The following is a 25,124-nucleotide window of genomic DNA, read 5'->3' on the forward strand; positions in this document are numbered from 1 at the left end:
GGCTCCCTGCTCCTCGGGGAGCCTGCTTCCCCTCTGCCTGCTGCTCCCCCTGCTCGTGCTCTCTCCCTCCTTTCTCTCTAACAAATACGTAAATAAAATCTTTAAAAAAAAAAAAAAACCAAACACGTTAGCTGGCGTGCTGCATCAATATCGCTGTAGCTAGATCTCCAGCCATTGAGTAAAGGCTGCAGAGACAGTGTAGTTTGGCCACATGTCAATTCAGATCGGCGCCCAGCTCACTGCGGGCGCTCAGGGAAAACACAGGGGACGGCTGGACGGTGAAATGAGTGGACAAATGGGTGGGACAAGGGATGAGGATGGACGGGTAGAAAGGCCGGCGATGGGAGAGCGTAGACCATTAGATGAGGGAATGAAGAAATGGGTGGGCGGAAGCTGGATGGGGAAATGGAGGAACAGGGGAATGGGGGGGGGGAATACAACCAAGATTTGTTTTCTTTAGAACTGGTCGTCCGGTCCGGCTTGTTCTTGATCGCGAAGACGATATGTTAATAACTGGGGGAAGGCACCCATTATTTGGAAAATATAAAGTGAGTATTAAAGATGAAATTATTAAAATACCTCGTTTTATCTGAGTGGTTTTATCATTTTGATTTTGCTAAATTCTAAAAACAATCATCTCACCTAAAATATTCAATGAAAATGCTGTGTATTTGAATACTCATAAAGTTTATAAGGAACTTTTAGTAAATCTAGTATAGATTGTGAAGAAATTGAATGATAAAAACACAATTTCAATTGATAAAAAAATTACTGAAGGAATAAGACTTTCATTAGTGGTTCCTCAGAGACAAAAAATGAAGGAAGCTACAAGCACTTGTTATACCAAAACTTCCTGATTATAAAAATATTTTGTAGTAGGGACTCCTGGGTGGCTCAGTCAGTTAAACATCTGCCCTCGGCTCAGGTCACGATCCTGGAGTCCTGGGATCAAGCCCTGTATCAGGCTCCCTGCTCAGAGGGGAGCCTGCTTCTCCTTCTCCCTCTCCCTCTCCCTGTGCCCCCTGTCCCCACCCCCGCTCACTTTCTCTCTCAAATAAATAAAATATTTTTTTAAAAAAAGAAGAAAATATTTTGCAGTTGAAATGTTTGGAAGCAATTTTACCATTTTAACTACAAAATCATTTTTACAAGTGTTTCTGCCAAATTGTTATGAAAGTGTCACAAAAGTTCTTTGCAAATAGGAAAAAAAAATACTAACTAATGAAATCATTTTAAATTGTTTCAAACCATGCTCATCGCGTTTTATACAACTATGGCATAAACAGCATTAAAAATACTTTTAACATCTAGTCAACAACAATAGTACTTTTTAAATTTGTGACTGAGTTTTTAGGATGGCTCTAATGTAATGTTTCTATATCAAAGATGTTTTCTCCAGGAATTGCTTGTAGCATACACATAGTTAGATAGTCTACCTGATGTCATGTCTAATGATTTAGATTACTAAAATATATTTCCTGGATTACTAAAGCCATACCACAGCACCATTTATTTTCTTCCCTCGGCATTAATGATTTTTGTAATTAGGGAGGGAAAGACCAGAGCTGGCTATTAAATTTTTCATTTGCCTTCAAATGCACAGAAATCAATACAACTATTATTATCTTCTAGCACCAAGAACAACGTAGAGGCACAGTCTAGGATTATGGCTATTTGTTTTGTTATGGTGGCTGTTGAGTTCTTTGGTTTTGGCCTGAGTTATAAATTAGGCTTTATTTATATTGCATTTATGCGACTATTTTAGTACAAGTACTTATTTTTTTTTTTAAAGATTTTATTTATTTATTTGACAGAGAGAAATTACAAGTAGATGGAGAGGCAGGCAGAGAGAGAGAGAGGGAAGCAGGCTCCCTGCTGAGCAGAGAGCCCGATGCGGGACCCGATCCCAGGACCCTGAGATCATGACCTGAGCCGAAGGCAGCGGCTTAAACCACTGAGCCACCCAGGCGCCCCAGTACAAGTACTTATTAAGAAAATTCTAGACTGTAAGTATTTTGGTAATTATAGTAACATAAAATATAATTAAAATGAGGGAAATAGACTTTGGAAAATCCAAAGTTTATTTAATTTTTTATTTTCTAAAGATTTTATTTATTTATTTGATAGAGAGAGAGATAGCACAAGTAGAGGAGCAGCAGGCAGAAGGAGAGAGAGAAGCAGGCTCCCAGCTGAGCAGGGAGACAGATGCAGGGCTCAATCCCAGGACCCTGGGATCATGACCTGAGCCAAAGGCAGATGCTTAACCAACTGATCCATCCAGGTGCCTCATAAATTTTATTTTATTTTTAAAGAAATACAATCTGACTTCCAATATAGTAAGATGTTAGTGTGAGAGAGGTGTGTGTGTGTGCGTATGTATAGAGAGGGAGATCCACATTCAAAACTAGCTAACAAAGTTTTGCTCTGTTCATCAGAGCTATTTGTAAATTAGCATAAAAATGTTTATGTGAAAGAGGTTCTTCTGAAATTCTTGAAAAGTTTATAAACAATTTAAGAATTTTCTCTACTACCTTATTTATTACTTTGTTTTGCTTAGCAGTCCTTTCTTCATGAAGTCACAGATAAACTTCAGCCTAGCATTTGTCAAAATTACCATAAATTCTGAATTTGTGGCTTTTTCTACATGTGCTAAGTGCTCTGCTTTGTTATCTAACATCTCCATAGATGATAATAGCCATATGGTTGTGCCCGTTTCCAAAAAGGCAAAGGGACCAGGGCCAATCCTTTTCTGGTACAACTACAACAGGAAGCAGGAGCTTTTCAGTCAGGCCTAAGTGGGTAGGAGGGAGCGGCAACTTCAGAAACACGCAAGGTTCTTCTCTGAGTCCCAGTAAGAACGGCAGCACTAGCCCACATCTGTGCATCCTTGTTCACAAAGCACTTGAGCAGCTCCCTACGATGAGAGCAGCCCTTCTCATATCCATGCCCCAGGCCTCAGCTTCCAAGGCTTTCCCACAACGAGATGCTCTGTGATTCATTCCCACGTACTCTGGAATTCCAGAGACTTTTCCACAAGGGAGAGAAACTACACACTAGGTTAGAAGGAAAAGTAGTAAAAAGTGAAGGAGACTTGGGATGCCTGAGTGGCTCAGTCAGTTAAGCATCTGACTTCAGCTCAGGTCATGATCTGAGGGTCGTGGGAATGAGCCCACGGGAAAAGCCCTCCATGGGGCTCCTTGCTCAGCAGGGAATCTGCTTCTCCCTCTCCCTCTGCCCTTCCCCCCACTCATAAACATGCTCTCTCTCTCTCTCAAATAAATAAAGAAAACCTTAAAAAAAAAAAAAGTGAAAGAGACTCTTCCAGAAACAAGGAGAGGGTAGCAGTTCTCCACCAGCGGGCAAGCAAGGGCTTTGCAATTCCATAACTGACTGGGAAGCCAGGAAAGGACTCCTGGAAAGGAAGAGCTCCTCCAAAGTCAGATCTGAGGAGGTCTTTGTCAGGTAAGCACTGAAAAAGAGGGGATGGTCAGGTGTGGCACACACGGAGCAAAGGAAAGTTTTGTGTGCCTTGCTGGGCTGTGACTTAAACTTGGCTTGTAAATTTTAAACGGATCATAAAATGTCCTTCATTCGGTGACAGGTGGGGTTCATGAACAATGGGAGAATCAAAGCTCTGGACATTGAGTGCTTCCTTAACGGAGGATGCATGCTGGACGACTCCGAGCTGGTACGTGCTTCAGAAAACGGCGTCATTCTGGATCCTAAGCCCAGGGCAGAATTTCCAGATGAATCTTTACGGAGCACGTTTCTTCAAGTCCTTCCCCAAGTTTCACAAGCAGTTAGACTCTTACTTGACTTTTACAGGAAAAAAGAAGTATTGGCCAATATATATTAATATCTCCCTTCACTTTAGGTAACAGAATTTCTTATATTAAAGCTGGAAAATGCATATAAAATCCGCAACCTCAGGTTCCGTGGCCGGGCATGCATGACACATCTACCATCTAATACTGCCTTTCGGGGATTCGGCTTCCCACAAGGAACCCTGATAACAGAATCTTGCATCACCGCTGTGGCAGCCAAATGTGGCCTTCCGCCAGAAAAGGTAAGGTTGTAACCAAGGTTGGTGAAGGCTCATCTGAGCTGGGGAACTGGCTACCCAAGGAAAGACCCGAGGAGAACCGCTCAACTTAGCCTTGACCCAGAATTCGAGATAAATTCAGAGCTACTTGGAAGAAATGACTTTCCACTATCTTCCTACCTCCTTATGGAAACAACTTTCTGTTTCTTTCTTTTTTCTAATTGGTACAAAAATAATTACTCTTTTTAAAATTCTAACCACACTGAGGGAATTAAAAAGTGATCATCCGCCTTTTCATGCCATCCGTCCTTACTGGCCAAGAGTAACCACTGCTCATAGCTCTGTGTTCCAGCCCTCTACATTCATACACACACGGGTCAACGTGGACATAACACACGTGCACGTGCACACTCATTCACACAAACACACACACACATATGAACATAGAGAATATTTACCAAAATGGAACCATGATAAGCAAATCATACTTTTTCTACTTGACAGTAAGCCATGGCTATCTTCCTCTTTCATTAGAATGATCCATTTCATGCTTTTTTGTAACAGTATTATGTAGTAGGGACTTTGTGTAATTTATTTAGCCACTCCACTATGATACACATGTATGTTGTTACCCGGTTTTGGCTATCAAAATGATGTTGCAAGAAACATCTTGGTACAGATACACCAAAATGTAGATGTACTTTTGCCCTATATTATATATGTGTAGGATAAATTTATAGAAGTGGAATTGCCAGTACACTTGAAAATTTTTGAGAGATCTACTACCAAAAGATGCCTCCCAAAATATTATTTTATAGTATCCTAGAGGGTGCACAGTATAGACAGGTTGCTAGGCGAGAGAGAGACAGCCACTGTCAGTTGAGATAATTACCAATAACACCTTTCTAGCCCTCAGACATTTCAATTAGACCCTAGCCTACTTTTTACACTTCTTTTCCCTGTTTCCCCAATATAGTCCCTCTGCTCCAGAAGCCACACTTAAATATTGCCCTTTGAACCCCTTGGCCCCAAAGTTCAACAGAGAGGACCACCGGGTTTGTGACCATCGGGGTACTTCCTACACACAGGAGAACACCTACATGTTACTCAGGGAAGACCACAGATATCCTAAGAGAAGTCACATAGAGTGTTCTGTGAGTACAAAGGAGAAAGACATCGCTTTGGCTGGAGGGGAGGAGAGTCAGCAAGACCTTTCTGGAGAAGATGACCCTTAAGATAGGCCTTGAAGAATAATAGGCAGAGATCATGGAAAGGTGATGCAGACCGATTGAGCAGCTCCAGTAAGGAGAGGAAACCTCTTTGTGATTCAGTCTCCTTATCTACGAAACACGGATGATATGACTCACCACACAGAGTTCCTGCCAGAATCAAATGAGTTAGCACTTGTTAAAACATGTGTTCTCGCAAACTGGATAGTAGTATTCCAGTGTCACTGCTGATAATGGCAATTATTCAGTGTTACTTAGAGGGACAGGGGGAGAATGAAGACTTCCGGAGCATATCTCAGTAGGCTCTCCTTTATCAAATCTTGCAGACTTTCAGGACCTACAACACCCCATATTCAAATACATTTATAAAAACATTTGACCACACATTCCAGAGGCGATGGGAAAGCTTAGAGTCGATCCGCTGTTTGTCACCAGCGGCAGTGCAGTTCCTCTGTAGCAGAACAAATCTTCAGTTGTGACAATACATCCTTGCTTTGTTATACAAGCTACCAACTCTTCCTCATCCCCTGAACCTTGTAGGAAAATAGGAGTATCTGCTTCCCTCAGCCCCTCCATCCTGCTGCCCTCCAGGGACCAGTTACTACCACTACCCTCCGCTTTCAGTGGGGGGGGAGGGCAAGGAGGGGAGAGGAAGAGCAGAGGGAGGGGGAGAGCAGGCTGCCTGCTGAGCAGGGAGCCCAGTGTGGGGCTCAAACCCAGGACCCTGGGATCATGACCTAAACCGAAGGCAGACAGACGCCCAACCGACTGAGCCACCCAGGTGCCCCTAACTCCCATTATTTTTGCAAAAGCACATGCTGTTCAAAGAAAGAAGCAGCACCCTGTCTTCTCCCCACCAAAGTTTGTTTTAATTTGGAAGTTTTTCAAGTCTCTCTTTTGCAGTCAGTTTCTGTCTTACCATAGCTATCAACTTGACTTCTCACCATTTCAGATTAGGGAGAAAAACATGTACAGAAGAGTTGATAAAACCATCTACAAACAAGCATTCAGCCCTGAGACCCTGATAAGATGTTGGAATGAGTGTCTGGACAAGTCTTCCTTTCACAGCAGAAGAATGCAAGTGGAAGAGTTTAACAAGAAGAATTACTGGAAGAAGAAAGGCATGGCGATCGTCCCCATGAAGTTTTCAGTCGGCTTTGCTGCCACAAGCTATCATCAGGTAAGGCTTTTCTACGTGGTAAATAGCCCTCAGAAGGGATGCACTTCTCACCCTGTCGGCTCATGCTGACTTTGGGAGAAGGTCACATTCCCCAGACACCGAGCCCCTCCCTCCCCCAGCACCCCCCCCCCAGAGAAATGTAAGAACGCTCGGAGCAGCTGCCCCATCCGCAAGCTCGTGCAACGCAGTCCCGCAGGAAACATGGCTCTGTGGCAGAAAAGGGCATCAGGAAGCCTGCTAGCAGCACAGCTGCCGGGTCTCAGCAGTGACCACGATCACTACCCCACCCCACCCCGAATCATCCCTATGCCAAAGGAAACGAGCGCACAAGGCCTGGGGTGCTGAGCTCTCTGAGCCCAGGGCTTACGGCTTGGGCAGGAAGTGGGCCTCTCCCGGTCTGTGCCCCAGGCCCTCAGCTCTCCTCCGTGCCCCAAAGTCTAGGCAGAGAGGTCACTGCATGTTGCCCTGACAAGCTGGCTATTTCCAGTCACCTCTCCCAGGAATCTATGTCAATTCTTGTGGGGAAACGGGTGCATGGTCCAAAAGTCCTTCCAGGGAGATTGCAAAAGGAAGAGGCAATCATCCTCTGGGAGAGGCACTCAGGGGCCCCATCCAGAAGGCAGGAGGAAAGGTGGCAAATAGATGAGTCCATTAAATAACACAGGACTGGTATAGACGAGTGTTCCCAGCAATCCCAATGGGTGCCCTATGGGGAAGCTGTTAAGAAAATCGGGAAATGTTATTGCCTCCCCATTATTGTCCACCAGAAGCAGAGACTCTGCAACTGGAAAAAGCTTGTACGCATTAGATCTAAATCTAAATTTAAAAATGCATTAGATCTCCCTGTGCATGTACCAGTGAAAGCATTTTCCCACTTAACACCCAACTACCAGTAGCCAATAGACACCCATGCATGCACACACATAGCTGCCCTGCCCGAGGAAACCCTTCTCAGGGCATAAAGCACTTGCCCCCAGACTCCAAGCAACTGGAGTCGGGTGGACCTGAGCAATGCTTGGCCCTGCCACTTACTAGCTGTGTGATATTAAGCAAGTTACTTAACCTCTCTGAGTCTCAGCTTCCTCGATTATAAAATGAGAATAATAATCCTTTCTCTCAGGATTGATGAGGACTCAACAAGCTAATAAAAGCAAAGCACTTGGCAGGGTTCCTGGAGCTCTGCGGAGCTGTCCAAGGCTGCACACTCCCCTCCCCCAGGAGACCTCAGATGCACCTCTCAGGGCCACGGCTCCCCCAGCGAGTAGGAGGAGACTCCTGGTCTCCTGAGTCAGGGCCAGCATGCCTGTCGACAGGGCGGTGCACAAGGTTAACCGTCACCACTGTGGGCCTGGACTGATTCAGCAGCTGGAGGAGTGAGTCTAGATATCTGCCTGTGTGGTTTTCTTTTTTTCCTCCGACACCAAATGCTGTGTTCTTTTCCACACCAATCCTCCAACAACTGAGCGGGAATCCAATTCTGACACTAACTACCCAGATCTAGCACAGGCCCTACCGATCAAGGGCTAAGCCCCACGAGTCTGCCTCCATTTCTATCACCAGCAAAAGTGAGGTGCCCAAGCTATTCACACTCTGCCCGGGCAGCTACAAATTCAGGGGTTTCCACTGCCCACCTCCCTTAGGTTTGGTGATTTGCTAGAGCAACTCACAGAACTGTGGAGAGCACTCTGCTTACTCTCATGACCAGTTTGTTACAGAGGACAGCACCGAGGAAGAACACACAGGGCAAAATATGTGAGAGGGGAATGGGGCTTCCACGCCCTCCCCTCCAGCTGGTGGCTGTGGCCACCCACCCAGAAGCTCCCCAAACCCCGTCGTTTGTGAGTTTTACGAAGGGCTCATTACACAGGCACAGCTGATGAAATCATTGGCCAGTGGCGATCAAACTCAATCTCTGGTTCCTCTCCTCTTCCTGAAAGTCAGAGGGTGAGGCTAAAAGCTGCAACCCTCTAACCATGTGGTCGGCTTTTCTGGCAACAGTTCCTACCCCCTACAAACTGTCTAGGCTTCTCCCAGGAATCATCTGAACAGCAGACAAAAGACAGTAAATTCCCAGAATGTTTGGACCTCTGTGCCAAAAATCAGGGACAAAGACCATATATTTATTTTTTATTATATGACACGTCCCCTCACCTGTATGGCTGCCCTTCACCTAAACCACAGTCTACTCTGCCATCATCCAAGGGAGCCAGCTTCTCACCTCAACACACACAAACACAGCCTTATATCAAGCAATGACTTTAAAGCTCTATTTGAAAGGCCTCCAGTTTCTTCACAGAGATCCAAACTGATGTGTCCAGGAATCACCAGGCTCAGAGTTGAAACGTGTTATTTCAGGGCAGCTGATGACTCACAAAGCTGGAACACCTACTCTCCAAACTAGGCATGGGGAGCACGGTCAGAGGGAGTCAGAAGGCCCACAGTGATAAATACTATTATTAGCATCTATAAGCCTAGGTGCCCCAAAGCTCCTCCAAGCCATTGAGACAGAATACAATGAGGTCCTGATTCTTCCCCCTTCTCTTCCTCCTCCTCCTGGAATGAAAAATACCACATTTCCATTGGTCCAATTCAACAAACATTTATTTAGTGTCTCTGTGACTCAGCCTTCTCTTAGTTCTCTACAGGACGCGAAACCGAATGAGACCAAGTGCCCTCCTTCCATGAGAGGCTCCCAGAAGGGCGGGTCACCCCCTTTATTCTCTGCCTGCAGCTGTCATAAGGAAGTACCACCGACTGGGTGGCTTCCAACAACAAATGTACGTTCTCCTGGTTCCTGAGGCTTGAAGTTCAAAATCAGGGTGTCGGCAAGGCTCCTCAGAAGTTCCCTTGCCTCTTCCAGCTTCTGGTTCTCCCCGTGTCCCTTGGCTTGTGGCCACGTCCCTCCAGTCCCGGCCTCCATCTTTACGTGGCCTTCGTTGCTGTGTGTCTTCACACAGCCTCATAGGAGAACATCAGTCCTTGAATTTAGAGCCCATCCTAATCCACTATGATTCTAAACTAATTATATCTGCAAAGACTCTATTTCCAAAGAAGGTTGCATTGGAAGGTTCCAGGTGGGCAGGAATTTTCAGGGGACACTAGTCCCCCCAGTTCGCCCCCGTAAGAGGAAGTGCAGAGAAGCAGGTGACTGATCCTTCCCAGACGGGAATGAGAAGTGTTTGTGGAAGCTCTAACCGAACAGAGACCAGAGGTATGGGTCTGACGGCCTGGGAGGCCAGGAAGTGAGAACAGCTTTAGCATGAGCACAGGTCAGGAAGGAGCCGCAGTAAGGCAAAGCAGGAAAAGATAGCGATGGGACCGGAAAAGTACACTAGACCGAATCCTCAAAGACCTCATGTTGTAATAAGGAGCTAGGCTTTGCCATACAAACAGTGGGGAATCTGGGCCCACCTTGCCCAGCGGTAAACCCGTCTTCCCTTACATGATTCCATTCAATTGTGTCCTTAGGGCGCCCTTCCCCAGGTTTCTCAAAAGCAGTTGGATCTGCTCTCCCAGGTCCCGAGGGCCCTTATACCCTGCCCACTGTCTCACAAATCATTCTGCCTTATGACTTGCTTTCCAACCTGTCCCCCATCCCAGTGGGAGCTACTACATTGTTGAGGAAGATCCACATCTTGTTCATCTGTGTATATCCAGAGCTGAGCACAGGTTGGCACAGAACATGCGTCAAGTACGTAATAAATGTTTAATTAGGTAGCTCAATGGTCATCCAGAGACTTTAAGCAGGGGAGTGACTTGCAAAGAGTTGGAACCAATAGTCGTAACTCCTGAGTATCCAGAGGGGCTCCTATTAAGCCAGGTTCCTGGGACACCTGGGGGGCTCAGTCAGTTACGCATCCAACTCTTGGTTTCAGCTCAGGTCCTGATCTCAGTGTCAGGAGACCGATCCCCATGTCAGGATCCATGCTCAGTGTGGCGTCTGCTTGAGATTCTCTCTCCTTCCATTGCCCTCCTGCTCCCCCACTCATCCTTACTCACGCTCTCTCTTTCGTGTTCTCTCTCAAATAAAAAAAATAAAATCTTTTCCAAAAAATTGTAAATAAAAAATAAAAATAAATAAATAAATAAAACCAGGTTCCTAAATAGGAATGTTCTTTACAGGTGACTTTTGCCTAGAACAGAACTAAGCTTCAGAATCCCAGCAGGAAAGCTTGCCTCTCCGACCCTCCTCATTCTGTGAGACTGGGGTATCACTCCCTCATTGGTTGACATCGAACCTCACTAAACTTGCACTGAGCTGTGCCTTCTGGGTTGTTCTATCAGGCAGCTGCCCTCGTTCATATCTACACGGATGGCTCTGTGTTGGTCACCCACGGAGGCAACGAACTGGGACAAGGTATTCACACCAAAATGCTGCAGGTAAGCTACCTACAATTAAGTCATTTATCTCTCTGTACATTGTTGACGTGACTGGCAGTTGGCACTAATTACAGGGGAGATGATCAAACCCTAAGGACTTGACGATTTGGTTGAAAATCTTCTTCCATAGCAAATGGAATGTCTGAGATAGCAGAAATCCCATGTAGGTACGAATAGTCCCAGAACGTGGCCAGGCTTTTGGGTGGAGGTTGTGGTTAGTGACACCACCACCAATGAGCCCTGGAGAACAGCAAGAGTTTCCCAGCTTTTCTATTTCGACCAGTATGCATGATTTTTAAAGTTTGGACATTAGGTTGCTAATACACAATTTGGACAAGTAAGGACAAGTATGTCATCAACTGTCACCATGTTATAATTTCTAAAGTATATTTTAACACACGCACACACATATGCACAAAGTAGGAAGATAGGATCTCAAGAGAAAAAAGAGAATAATCCTTTAAATTGAATACATTTAACCATGACCAGTTTATTAGATTACTATAGTACATAGCTCAGTTTGACCCTCCAGCCCCTTAGCTCCTCTGGACTACGCCCACTACATTCCACAGAGTCCTACAGGACTCCGCAATTCTCGTACCTTGCAGCCCCTCTCCTTCCCTTCCCCAACTCCAGCCACAGACAGAGGCACAGGCGCCAGGTCTGGCTGGTCACAGCTCCTGAACCCACCGGCTGCAGGGATGGGCCCGGGGGAGAAGCGTGGGACCAAGATCCTTTCCTGCACCGATGTGCCGATGCTGGCAGAAAAGGACTAGCATCGCCTTACGGTTGCTGAGCTCCTGTGCTGTAAGCCAGACGTTGTCAGAGGCCCTTCTCCCGCACCATCGAGGAAACATGCCTATTCTTGGAAATAACAGCCATCGTAGGAAGAAAAATGAATGTGAGAGGCAGCGAGGCAGCGAGAGGACCCCGAAGAGACCAGAAAGCCTTCGGTGCAGATGTGTGTGACGCGGCCTCCCCCTGTCCTTCCCAGCAAGGGGACCCAATACATCTCTAGGGCTCTTCATCACCAAACACCAATAAAATTGCCTCCTCCTTTTTTCTTTTCCCTTTTCGCCTCTTTCTGGGGAAACTTAATCTTACAACAGCGTTAGTCTGTAGACTGGCACTTGGGAACAAGTCCGTAACTACAGACGTCGGGAGAAAAGTGTTTTTGCCAAAACTAAAAGACAACAGAAACCAAAATCATGCTTTTTCCCTTCCTTCCTTCCTTCCTTCTTCCCTCCCTCCCTTTCTCACTCTCGTTTTCTTTCTTTGTGATCAAATCTCCTTCTGTCCACATGAGTCTGCTGGAGCACCTGGCAGGAAAAGAGCAGGAAGGAGCAAAGCGAACAGCAGAGACTGGGGGAGCCCGGACGGGGGTAGAAGACAAAAGAGGGAGAATCTAAGGAGAAGGCTGCGGGAGGACATGAGAGAAGACGGGCCCTCGAGGTCATCTGAAATCCGCCGGACGCTCATACCAACAGATTTAAGACCAGCCTCTGAACCAGTCGGTCCCATCTCTCTCTCCCTGCCACTGTCACCAAGTAAAACTCGGGAAAAAAGTAAACCCTTCACATGCTAAACACACTAACTTTGAAAGGAAGAACCACTATGGAATATTACCAAGAAAAGGCTTTAAAAATCAGCAGGGCTCTACTAAAAAAGTGGTGTTAATTTTTTTAAGACACATTAATTTAGGCTTTCAAGGATATCATGGATGTAATATAAACAGTAGGATTTTTTAACTAAAAAAATGACTCACATCTTCCTAGAAGACTTCACCAGACTCGAAAATATTTGTTTTTCTCCCAGGTGGCCAGCCGTGAACTGAAAATCCCCATGTCCTCGGTGCACATCTGTGAAACAAGCACGGCCATGGTACCCAACACCATCGCTACAGCAGCTTCCATCGGCTCGGACGTGAACGGCAGAGCCGTGCAGGTGCCCTCCCCAGCCTGTCTCTTCCTTCCGCACCGTGTCCCTATCTCGGGCTCTCCAAGCTCGATGCAGACACAAGCAGTTGGCTTCCGAGAAGTCATCTGTGGCATTAAACACAGTCTCAGAATAACCAGACTGTCAGGAGAGCGTGCTCATTTGAGGAGGGGACACTGAGGGGACACGTAGACACGTAGTGTCAGCGGCTCAAACACGGCAAAAGCTCCTGCCTTGCGCACAGAGCGGTCCAGAGGGAGCGCTCAGGCATTAGAGTACCCGAGACTAATGGCAGGTCCTCCGCCTTCAGCGTGTGGCTCTCAAGGCTGCCCTGAGCATCATCACCAGGGAGAAAGCATGGAGGGCAGACCAGGAAGAGATGCAAATCACTTCCACTAGTCATTGCCTGGCGGCACAAGTCTCGGCCGTGTCCAAGTGCAGGAGAGGAGGGGTGCGCCATAGGCCCAGCTGCTGTGGAGCAGGGGGAGAATGCTGCTTGGTGAATAAGCAGTCTCTGTCCCTGGGACACACAGAGAGAAGAAATCTGGGCGCCGAGTATTGCCGAGCTGGGCAGGTTTCCTCTGACACAAGCAAGGACCAGCAGGCAGAACCCCGGCCCCTTAGGTGTGTGGTTCCGTTCAAGTGTCTACATCAGGGCCGTCCTACCACAGCACTCGTGCTAATCCTTTGTACTTATTTTCTAACTGATATTTCTTCTGCTAAATTTTCACTTTTTCAGAATAGACTATGATTCCTTAATTCAGAGACCCGACGGCACATACTTTTGAAGTCATGTCATGTTTCTGTCATAAACCTTTCCATTGGGACATTGTGGAGAGCATATTCTCCAAACCTTGCACTTAGGCTACCAAAAGGGACCATTTTCAAATCCATCTGACCTCCACAGACACACTTGTTAGGGGCTAAAATCCAGAGGTTCTTTCACTCAGAACAAACGTGGAGGAAACTTCTTGAGACCCAGTTTTGGGTAGGATCAAGCACAAGATAGAAATAGCTCAGTGTGTATGGGGGCCGTCAACCCAAACTAAGCATTAACCCATCTTCTGGAGTTTTATGTTTCTGTGTTAAGGATCAGAAACTTTCCAGATCTAGACTATTATAAAGACAAATTTAGTTATCTTCTCACTTCATATCCAAAACCAAGACCTTCCTTACAGTGGTTTGGGGGCGGATGGATAAACAGATGGAAGAATGGACAGAGAGTGGAGTAATATCTCAGACCCACAGGGATGTTGCTATGTTATTGTTGCAGACCAGAAAGCACAAATTAGAATGGAAATAAGATGTTTGGGGACACATGGGTGGCCCAGTCAGTTAAGTATCAGCCTTTGGCTTGGGTCATGATCCCAGGGTCCTGGGATCGAGTACCCATTGGGCTCCTTGCTCAGCAGGGAGCCTGCTTCTCCCCCTACTTGCCACTCCCCCTGCTGTGTTCTCTCCCTCTCTCTCTAACAAATGAATAAATAAAACCTTTTAAAAAAATAAATTAAATAAAAATACTATAGCTTAAAGAAAAGATCTTTTGTTCCTTTGATTTTAATGGCTAGAAAATACAAAAGAAGGTATAAGTCAAAAATGTAGAAAAACAGAAGGAATTAAGAGCACAACTAGAAAGGGGAACTGAAAGTAGAAATTCAGCTGAGCCTGTATTTTTGTAGGAAGTGAACCAGGGAGGTTTTAAAAAAAACCAATCATGCAGTAACTGATACTCTCCTCAAGGTCAGGGACTGTGTCTTCACTGTCTCTGTGTTCCCAGTGTATCCATATCAAGCACTTTGTAAACATTGATCAACCTGATCAGTTATCAATGACTATTCTTCCACACAAATCCCAACCACCGGGTCCTTCTCTAATGAGGCTTCCCTTCTTTACCCTCTCAAGGATGCTTGTCAGATCCTTCTGAAACGCCTTGAGCCCATCATTAAGAAAAATCCAGAAGGAACATGGGAAGACTGGGTAAGTGTTCCACTCTGTTCGTGATGACACATGAGAAAACAGTCCCAAGCAGGGCCGAGAGGAAAACACACAGTTTTTCTGGGAGGGACTTCTGCGTAAGGGCAGGATCATGAAAGCCTGACACGGCTACTCCATGCTGTATACCAGGTACGTGTAAGAAAGCACATAGGGAGCAGCATCACTGAGAGGAGGAACGGAAGCATATGAAGAACACCCAGAAAGCCTTACCACTCTGCTTCAATAAGAAGAGGAAACGACTTAGCCTTCCTAAGCCCTTCACCACACACAGTTGTTTTAAATGGGGAGGAGAAAAACCAAAAGGCCTTATTGTTATTAAACATGTCTCAAAGGAAATGACTCATCTAATCCAACTTTACAACATCCTTTCTTATCTCATTAGAACAGTTATCTCACACTCAAACTCTCATCAAGGGTCCTAACATTTAGAAACGAAGCCCCCCAACACCTTGCGAGCTCAGCCCCTCCGTCATGGATGTGCAGCAGGAACCTATTGTACTTGTTTAGTTCGGACAGCTCAGCCCAACCAGAAGGAAGCTCTTAGTGTACCAGCTGAGGGAAGAAACATTACAGTGAGTTCTATCACCGGCAACAAAGCACCAGCAACAATGACCAGATGTTAATTTTGATATAGGGAATATTTTCATTTTCACCTCTCAGATGATGTATCTATTTTGTTCTGACTAAATATGCCCGTTCTGCAGATAGAAGCTGCTTTTGAACAAAGAATCAGTCTTTCGGCCACTGGATACTTCAGGTAAAAATTACAGTAATATCTGAACGGAGCTGATAAAATATAAGGTGACCCAATTGCTCTGGGGCTTAGCTCCCTTATTTGTAAAATAAATTTTTATTATGTGGTCAGTGAGGTCCCTTCTAAGCCTAAGATTATATGATTTTTTTTTTTTTTTAATTTACCAGAGAGGGGGGGAAGAGAGCGAGCACAGGCAGACAGAATGGCAGGCAGAGGGAGAAGCAGGCTCCCCGCCGAGCAAGGGGAGCCCGATGTGGGACTCGATCCCAGGACGCTGGGATCATGACCTGAGCCGAAGGCAGCCGCTTAACCAACTGAGCCACCCAGGCGTCCCAGATTATATGATTTTATGTAAGCCTTTGAACTATGTCCAAAGAAATGTTAAATAATAAAAATACCCTTATTGCGTAAAAAAAAAATTTAATATAACTTAGAACATCCGATCATCATTTACTATTCATTGTTGAGTAGTAGAAAATACCATCACTAGAAACAACTTCCAACTCGGTTTTACAAATCTCCCTCCCTTTATCATAAAACCTCTCTGTTTTGAGGAGCCTCTCTGGGCAGGAAGAGACTCATAGGATGGTCCCCAATCATCATTTGCTCCGTTTCTGTCTGTGGGTGGCCCTCCGTCAATTCATGCTTATTGAATGAAGCACAAAGAGAGCCAGCTGTCACGTTCAGGAAGTGTATGACATGAGTTTTATAACCTAGTGAAACAAATCAGCGAACTAAACACACACATGCACAGAGAGAGAGAAAGAAAATAGTAAAGCAGCTTTTTCATGAAGAAAGAAGTAAAGAAGAAGGTGACAGCCCAGTGCCCTGTACTTGACGAGCTCGAAATCTCTGAGTTCAGTTACCAAGAAGAGAGCAAATCAGCCCTTTAGCCTGGTACGTGTTCCATTGTACATTAAGGCACTGAGTTCCACGCCCTTTTTTAACCATCCCTGAATCATCATCGATTCCGCAGTTAGCACAGCCTAGGGGGTCCCTTTGGGAATGTTGATAGAATCAGCTGAGGTCCTCAATCCACAGGACTAAAGCTCAAACCCTACACCATGGATACAGACACACTGGGGGGTCCAGACCAAAACAGTCTGTCGGAGTCTCTCTCTTCTTGGCATCCTAACTGTAGCACGAAGAGTATCTTCTTTAAGTGGAGGCACATGAGAGTGCTGCTGTAATTAGGTGGGTTAGAAATGCAGATGGCAGTTTAAATGAGCTTAAAAAGCAGTTGAAGTAAGTATCAATACAATAAAATACTATCATGGCTTTTAAAATGAGTCAGCATTGTTTGGAACCCCCCCACCAGCACCACAAGCTGATGGGCTTTCTTTCTTCCGTCAGGGGCTACAAGGCCTTCATGGACTGGGAGAAGGGAGAAGGAGACCCTTTTCCATACTATGTCTATGGAGCTGCCTGTTCCGAGGTTGAAATTGACTGCCTGACCGGAGCTCACAAGGTCAGCCGAAGATATCTTTCCTCTTGGCAAGTTAAAACAACAACCTCAAAATTGTGCTATACGATAAATACTTGTAATTGAACAGTAAATTTTGTAATACTTGTACAACAAGAACAGGATTTTTTTTTTTTCCAGTTCCTTGGGAAGGTCTAGAGATCCAGCCTCACGCTGAATTTCCACTTAAAAAGGAAGGAATTGCTCTTCCCAGTGGCTGGGGGTCGCCAGACATAGGGGGTAGGGGCGTAGTTGAAAGGAGTAGAGGGGGTCAAAAGCTACAAACTTCCAGTTATAAAAGAATTAAGTCACGTAGATGTAAGGTGCAATGTGGAGACCACAGTTAATAATACTGTATTGCATATTTGAAAGTCGTTAAGGGAGTAGATCTTAAAACTCCTCATCACATGAAAAAAGAATGTCTAACCATGTGTGGTAATGGTAACTATGTTAACTAGACTCCTGTGATAGTCATTTCGTAATACACACAAATATCAAATTGCTATGCTGTACACCTGAAACTAATATAAAGTCATATGTCCATTATACCTCAACAAAAAAATTAATTTAACTTAAAAAAATTTTTAAAGATGTAGTCAAAAAAGAATTGCTCATGATAGCCTAAAATGTATTGTTTTTTATTCCATTTCAGGCAACAAAATTGCTTTCCAAAGTTTTTGCCAAAAAAAAAAAAAAATCTGTTCCTAAAGTAAGGTCAAGTTATCTAATCCTAAAGGAATAAGTCATTTAGTAAATTGTCTTGAGTAAACATTTGAGAACACATAGCAATGTGATGTTTCTCTGAAGTCAGTTATCCCAAGGATATTACTGTCCTTAACAAAACAGATGGGGCAGGGGTGAAAAAATAATTTTTATGTTTACTACTTAATCAAGCATCCTGCTGGAGGCAGAGTCATATTTAATCAAAAGCTAACAACTTCCTGCCAAAACATGCTGACTTCCACCATAAAAGGTAAACCATGAATATACCTCAGGTATCTTTCTTGGAATAGAGAGACTACAGAAAACTTAAATATAATATAGTGTCACCAGTAAAAGACTCTTAACCATAGGAAACAAATTGAGGGTTGCTGGAGGCGGGGGGCGGGGGGCGGGCGGGGAATGGGATGACTGGTGATGGGCCTTAAGGAGGGCACTTGATGTAATGAGCCCTGAGTGTTAAATGCCACTGATGAATTATTGAACTCTATATCTGAAACTAACAGTACACTATATGTTAACTAATTGAATTTAAATAAAATAAGTTATTTTTTAAAAAAAGAATATAGGGTCGCCTGAGTGGCTCAGTGGGTTAAAAGCCTCTGCCTTCGTCTCAGGTCATGATCTCAGGGTCCTGGGATCGAGCCCAGCATTGGGCTCTCTGCTCAGTGGGGACCCTGCTTCCCCCCACCCCTCTGCTTGCCTCTGCCTACTTGTGATCTCTGTCAAATAAAAAAATAAAATCTTTTAAAAAAAAAAAAAAGAATATAGGATAACCAAAGTATAGTAATTGTTAGGAAACTTACAGAATGGACCGATGACACATTTAAATTCCATATACAGATTATTCCAGCATCATCTTGAACCATTCTTAGCTGAAATTAGAAATGGTCAATTTGGGGCACCTGGGTGGCTCAGTCAGTTAAGCATCTGCTTTCAGCTTGGATCATGATCCCAGGGGCCTGGGATTGAGCCCCACATCGGGCTCCTTGCTTGGTGGGGAGCCTGCTTCTCTCTCTGCTTCTGCCTGCTTGTTCTTTCTCTCTCTCTCTCTCTCACGAATAAATAAATAAAATCTTTAAAAAAAAAAAAAAAAGGAAATGGTCAATTTATGTAAAATAGGAAGGAAATTGCAAATACTAACTGGAAATTCTTACCAAAATGACTTCTATTGTCCCATTCTTAGTAAATCTGTCCATCCCTTAAATTTTATGTAAATAAGATAGAAAATACAGTAAGTGAAGGGATGTCTGGAGAGCAGCTGCCCTCCGTTCTACTTGAGTTCACGCTTAGGCTACATTGCCTCTCCGTTTTCACTCTAGATCATTGTGAAGAAGTCAACTCATGAAATTAGGATCACAGATTGTTCATATGATTATTTTAAAAGTGTGTTTCCTAATGTTTTTCACATCATGGCACACATAGATAATGACAATATTGGCACAGCACGATTTTTCAAGCAAGGAACTCATGTTTGCAGGTGACCAGCCTGAGGATCCTGTCCCAGACTTGCAGAAATCCAAGTGCCAGTGTCCTGACACACCTGTAACCCAGCCAGGGCTCCACACTCAGTGGAAAGCTGTTTTTAAAGGTGTTTCTGTTTTTTTTAAGATTTTTATTTTTTTATTTGACAGAGAGAGATCACAAGTAGGCAGAGAGGCAGGCAGAGAGAGGGAGAAGCAGGCTCCCTGCTGAGCAGAGAGCCAGATTCGAGGCTCGATCCCAGGACCCTGGGATCATGACCTGAGCCGAAGGCAGAGGCTTAACCCACTGAGCCACCCAGGTGCCCCAAGGTGTGCTTTTTTTTGTTAAGATTTTATTTATCTGACAGGGAGAGAGAGAGCATGAGCAGGAGAAGGGGCAGAAGGGGAGGGAGAAGCAGACTCCCCACGGAGCAGGGAGCCTGACGGGCGGCTCTGTCCGAGGACCCTGAGACATGCCTGAGCCGAAGGCAGACACTTAACCGACTGAGCCAGCCAGGCGCCCCTGGAAAGTGTTTTTAGGAATCAACTAATTTTCTGGTTCTCCACCCCATGGGTGGTGTTGCGAGATTTAGTACTAGCAAATAAAAATACAGGATGGCTGGTTAAATTTGAATTTCAGAGAAGCAGCAAATAAATTTCCAGTATAAATATGTCGCTGCAGCACTGGGGACACACATATTGTATCTGACAAGTCTAGCTGAAGGCTTTGGTATAAATCCCTGAAGAAACCAATCCCATGGGGATCTTCCAGAATTTATGGTACCAGTAAAGTTAAAATCTAGCTGTCCCTGTGGCTTCCTTATTACTGGTTAAGGTTCAGCCATTGTGGTATCACTTCAGCCTGTGAAAGAGTTTATTCCTTGAAGAGGAAAACTTCTTTTAACTAAAGGGAGATCAGAGAAACTGAATGGCAGGCCTGCTCCTGCTGGCTGAGCCGGAATGTGCGTCCGTCCCGTCAGTGCACAGTCATCTCTTCCCACTGCCCAACACCCTTAAGGCAAAATATGTTTTCAAGATGGAATTGAACTCAAGGCCCACTCTGAGATGTGTCTAACCTCCTGCCCTATCTGTTGAGAATAAATGAAGGATGGTCCCAATGCCCATGGAAGATTGTCTGAAAGGTCAACTTTTGAGTCAAAACAGAACTGCCGACCCAAAGGGCTTGATAGAAGGGAGAAGCCCAGCTGGTAAGCCCAAACAGAGGATGCTGGTACTGTCAGAACAAGCCCAGGACATGGGGGCGGAAGGAAAGCCCAGCGATACCCTGAGGTAGACCACTGGCACATAAGGGCTTTCTGTTTCTCCTTAACAACCAATCTGCCCGAGCCCTGTGCCAACGTATAAGGGCCAAGTTAGTGTGATGTTTCTCAGGGAAGGAAGGAGATTAACATAGTCAAAGGCAGTCTCAAGATTCCCCTCCTGTGTTCCAAGATCTTTCATAACTCCAATTTCATACATGCCACTATGGCTACACGGTTTCCTCTGCAAAACGGCAATAATAGCGCCTCCAACAAATCATCGTGAGGACTCCGGGAGCTCGTGAAATGCAGCAGAACAACAAATCCAGGTTTAGAATTAGGTGAGCAACCAGGATCAGTTATTCAGTAAATGACACTCAAAGGCACTCAGATACCATGGACTTTGGAATCACTTAAAAGAAGTCAGAACCAGGATTACGAAAGATCTTCTGGGGTCATGGCTGGTCCCAGCACTAACGTGGAAGGGCTTGGCAGATTTCTTCCCCCCTCTAAAACTGAGGAGGTTCAGGGAGGGGTGATTAGCCAGCAGGAGTTCTGGAGTAAGTGGAGACCTTTAAATAAACCTTAAGATAATCTTTTTAATTTAAGTTTTTAACGGTGAGATCATTATCATTTTTGGCAGAAAATCCGAGCGGACATCGTCATGGATGTGTGTTGCAGCCTAAACCCTGCCATTGACATTGGGCAGGTAGGTGCCGGCCCACGAGGATGGACACTTCCTGAAAGTCATTCTGGGGTAGCCAAGTACTTCTAAAAGGCATACAGCATCACGGAGCTCGACGTTTTCTCCTTTCAGGTTGAGGGTTCCTTTATTCAGGGAATGGGCCTTTATACCACTGAAGAACTAAAATATTCCCCAGAAGGTGTTCTGTACTCTCGAGGCCCAGATGAGTACAAAATTCCAGCCATCGCTGACATCCCAGAGGAGTTCAATGTCTCCCTGTTGCCATCATCACAAAGCCCGCCAACCATCTATTCCTCCAAGGTAAGCACCCAAACACCTGCCGCTGTGCAGTGTGATCATCGAGCAGCATGTAAATGAAAGCAGGTGGACAAAAATAATCATAATCATGGTCATAATCATGCCAACCTGTATCAGGAGCAAATGACAAGAGACTATTAGAATTTGGAGAAGAGTCACCCAGGGATAAGCGATCTCTGCCCAATGGCCATCCTTGGCCAAGGGCTTTATGTGTTAGTATCCTCTTTCACTGGAAATGCTAAGATTCAGTGAAAAGTTCTGATCTGACAGAATAATAGTTTCACTTAAGAGCCTTACGGCTGAAATAGTAAATGAGATTGAAGGCGTCACACTCCTGAAATCCTGGGAAGCTGCGGCAGCATGGGAAGCATCCTGGACCAAGGCCTCAGTGGACCTGGGTTCCTATCCTCACCTCGCCAGCTCCCTGTGATGGCAGATGAAACGCTCACCTCTTGGGGGCTCAGGGTTCTCGTCCATCCCCAGAAATGGATCCAGAACACTGGTTCTCCACTGGGCCACAGGGGACATTTGGCAGTGTCTGGGGATATACGTGGTTGTCACACTGGGGTTGTGGAGCGAGGAGATGCGCCTACTCTGGGTAGAGAGGCCAGGGGTGCTGCTAAATAAAGAGCCTTCAGTGCACAAGAAAGCCCCCAGCAAAGGCTTCTCTGGCCCAGAATGTTGGTGGTGTCAGGAAGCAAAGACACAAACCATTAGTAATTGCTGGCGTAGTGGAGTTGCGAACGAAAAGAAAGGTCAGCATTTACTGGCACTGCTGCCTGGAGATTATGAGAAAGTCACTCTCGGTAGAAACTTCCTTTAGGTTTGAGATGTATTGCTAAAACTTCCTTTCAAGACTTTCAGGTGGCTTCTTACTAGGGGTGACGAACCGATGTATGAGAAAATGAGTTCACCTATATCTGCTGGAATGTTCTCCTTTCCAAACTGGAGCACACTGTCAGCCCAGGAACTTTCTCTGGGCGTGCGGTGGGGGGGGAAGTGGAGAGGTGGGGGGGGCGGGGGTTGCAAATTTGAAAGGAAGGAAAATCAGCATCCCCTTTGGATTCTCATTAGGCTGGAAATCACTCAAAGAGCAGCTTTCAGGCCACCAAGAACAGTAGGACGGGGAACTCGTGAGTCCTGTGGCTGTGGCCAGCCACTCATAGGCAGAGCCTGAGGAAAATCATGGGTTTACAGGTGTCCCATGGAGTGTACTATGTAATAATAACAGGGACCTACCGAGTACCAAGCACTATGCTAGGTGCTTTTGCACTTCCTGAACTTTACAACACCCTGTAACGCAAATATCATTGCCCGAATTTCACCAATAGAGGGACAGAGGCTCTGAGAGATAATCCCACCCAGAGAAATAGAGGAAGTAAGAGCCAGAATGCTCACTTCATGTCTCCAGCTCAGGGTTGCAAATTGGGGGCCCACTGGCTGAATGTAGGCTTCAGATGTGTTTTCTGTGACCCACACAGTGTTTTTTTAAAATCAGGGAGTTGTAGGGGCACCCGGATGGCTCAGTTGGTTAAGTGGCCAACTCTTGATTTCAGCTCGGGTCATGATCTCAGGGCCCTGAGATCAAGCCCCACACTGGGTTCCGTGTTCAACAGTAAGTCTGCTCGAAATTCTCTCTCCCTCTCCTCGCTCTCTCTCTGAAATAAATAAGTCTTAAAAATCAGAGAACTGCACATTAAAATAAGATTATCTAAATTCTCTTGAAAAATTGGATGATCTGGTAATTTTGGTTATATTCTTAGAAGACATCAATTGCTAGAACTGAAGAACAGGGGCCCCTTTAGACAGGACGTGGCGATATCTCTATTCCCCATAATTCCCACTTTTCCTTGCTGTCCTTCAACTGCCCACATCACTCATGTATATTACCTGACGGTTCCCTGCGTGTGATAGGTCTGCACGCCATCATCTGGTGCCCAAGTCTGTACTCTTCTTCTAGAGTATCCTACCTCCCCGGTGCTGCAGTCCTAATGAGGCATTTTTCTCTCACTCATGAAATTGGCCGTTGAATGTGCTTCTCTAAACAGGATACCACACAGGGCACCCGGGAGGCTCAGTCAGTCAAGCATCTATCTTCAGCTCAGGTCATGATCCAGGGTCCTGGGATGGAGTCCCGCATCGGGCTCTCTGCTCTTCAGGGAGCCTGCTCCTCTCTCTGCCCCCCCACCACACTCTCTCTCTCTAATGAGTAAATAGATAAAATCTTTAAAAATAAATAAATAAACAAACAATAGGATACCCCCACACACACGCACCTACCTTTCCTATAGAACAAAGATTTAAAGACAACATTACAGATCTATGAAGTTCAGGGCATACTGGGATTTTTGCGAGTACTCAAGCTTCATTCAATCGATATGTCAGTGAACAAATTATTGAGAATTACTGTGAACAAGACACTGTGCTAGACATTAGGGATACAATGGTGGAAAAAGACCTGGGTCCTGAATATAGTAGCTTGTAATCTAGTCTAGAAGATTCTACAACAAACGTGCTCTCTTGCAGGGCTTGGGGGAGTCCGGAATGTTCCTGGGCTCATCTGTGTTCTTCGCCATCACTGACGCGGTGGCCGCAGCCCACAGGGAAAGGGGCATAGCCGAGGACTTCACAGTGAGGAGCCCAGCGACACCAGAATGGGTTCGAATGGCCTGTGCGGATCGGTTCACAGAGATGGTATGGAATTATTGGTTGTTTTCCTAAAAGGTGACTTTTCTGTCTCTTATTTCTTAGGCCTCTAAGGTAAATTCATAACCCAATCTGATCAAATTACAAGCTCAAATTATAAAATAAAAGCTAATCAGAGTACAAGAGGGTAAAAATAAATCACACAATACCTTTTTTAGGTGTAGCAATTTTAAATTTTTAAAAAGCATTTCCACATCTGGTATGTGTTTGGTTGTCTCGGCAGCACTGAGGCGGGATGATTTATCATGCTTCAAAAACTAGTAGCTGAATAGGAAGCAACTGGATAATGTCACGGAGCTGTTGTAAATATTTCCTCCTCTGTCCTGCCTGATCTATCCTACTCTTCAAGAAAAGCAAACACAGAAACTACCCATGTCTCGCGTGGCTACATCTGATAATGTATTGTCCGTGTGCCCTTTACAAACACAGAGGACACCTTTCCTAGAGAAATGACAGGATCTTTTTACGAGCTGCTGCTTGTGCACAGCACGACCATGCCTGCCAGCCCAGGAGAGGGAGGACAGGGCCGTCACCAGCGACATGCGCCCGCACGCAGCCATCCCAACCCCCGACTGGTGCAAACACGTCCCCTCGGCGAGGTCGTTGAGCCCACCTGTGCCCATTTCCTCGTAGATCCTAATGTAACTAATAACACTAGTTACACTGATTGAGCACTGCCCTAAGTATTTTACACAGATTATCTCATCAGTCATTTCCCTAACTCTATCAGGTAACTGGTATTATTTTCTTCATTTTACTATTGAGGAAACTTTGTCCAAAGTCAAGATTCGAACCCAGACCGTCTGGCTCCCGTTTAATACGTTGCCTCCTAGAGAGAAAAGAATTAATTCTGTACCTCTTAAAAGAAATTTGTGTGTTCAGATCTATAGTGAAAAAAGCCTCAATACTTAACTAACCTCTTCAAAGCATCCAGCCTTAGAGCAGAAGAGTAATGTGACCCAGGATTTGGGAATGCTGCTTAAAAGGAAGTGTGTC

The 25,124-nt window shown here is 45.3% G+C and overlaps 1 protein-coding gene across 1 annotated transcript in view; it reads left to right on the forward strand.

Moving 5' to 3' along the window:
* Positions 1-25,124, forward strand: part of LOC116597122 (aldehyde oxidase 2) — a 79,239-nt gene that overhangs the window by 41,669 nt on the left and 12,446 nt on the right. Inside the window, exons 23-34 of the mRNA XM_032354367.1 lie at positions 461-548; positions 3,602-3,688; positions 3,875-4,066; positions 6,224-6,451; positions 10,736-10,831; positions 12,647-12,775; positions 14,669-14,743; positions 15,466-15,518; positions 16,869-16,983; positions 21,063-21,128; positions 21,237-21,425; positions 23,949-24,116. Coding sequence (XP_032210258.1) covers positions 461-548; positions 3,602-3,688; positions 3,875-4,066; positions 6,224-6,451; positions 10,736-10,831; positions 12,647-12,775; positions 14,669-14,743; positions 15,466-15,518; positions 16,869-16,983; positions 21,063-21,128; positions 21,237-21,425; positions 23,949-24,116 — 1,486 coding nt within the window. The remainder of the gene's footprint in view (positions 1-460; positions 549-3,601; positions 3,689-3,874; positions 4,067-6,223; positions 6,452-10,735; positions 10,832-12,646; positions 12,776-14,668; positions 14,744-15,465; positions 15,519-16,868; positions 16,984-21,062; positions 21,129-21,236; positions 21,426-23,948; positions 24,117-25,124) is intronic.

The sequence above is a fragment of the Mustela erminea genome, chromosome 8, assembly GCF_009829155.1.
Source record: "Mustela erminea isolate mMusErm1 chromosome 8, mMusErm1.Pri, whole genome shotgun sequence".
NCBI classification, from domain to species: domain Eukaryota; kingdom Metazoa; phylum Chordata; class Mammalia; order Carnivora; family Mustelidae; genus Mustela; species Mustela erminea.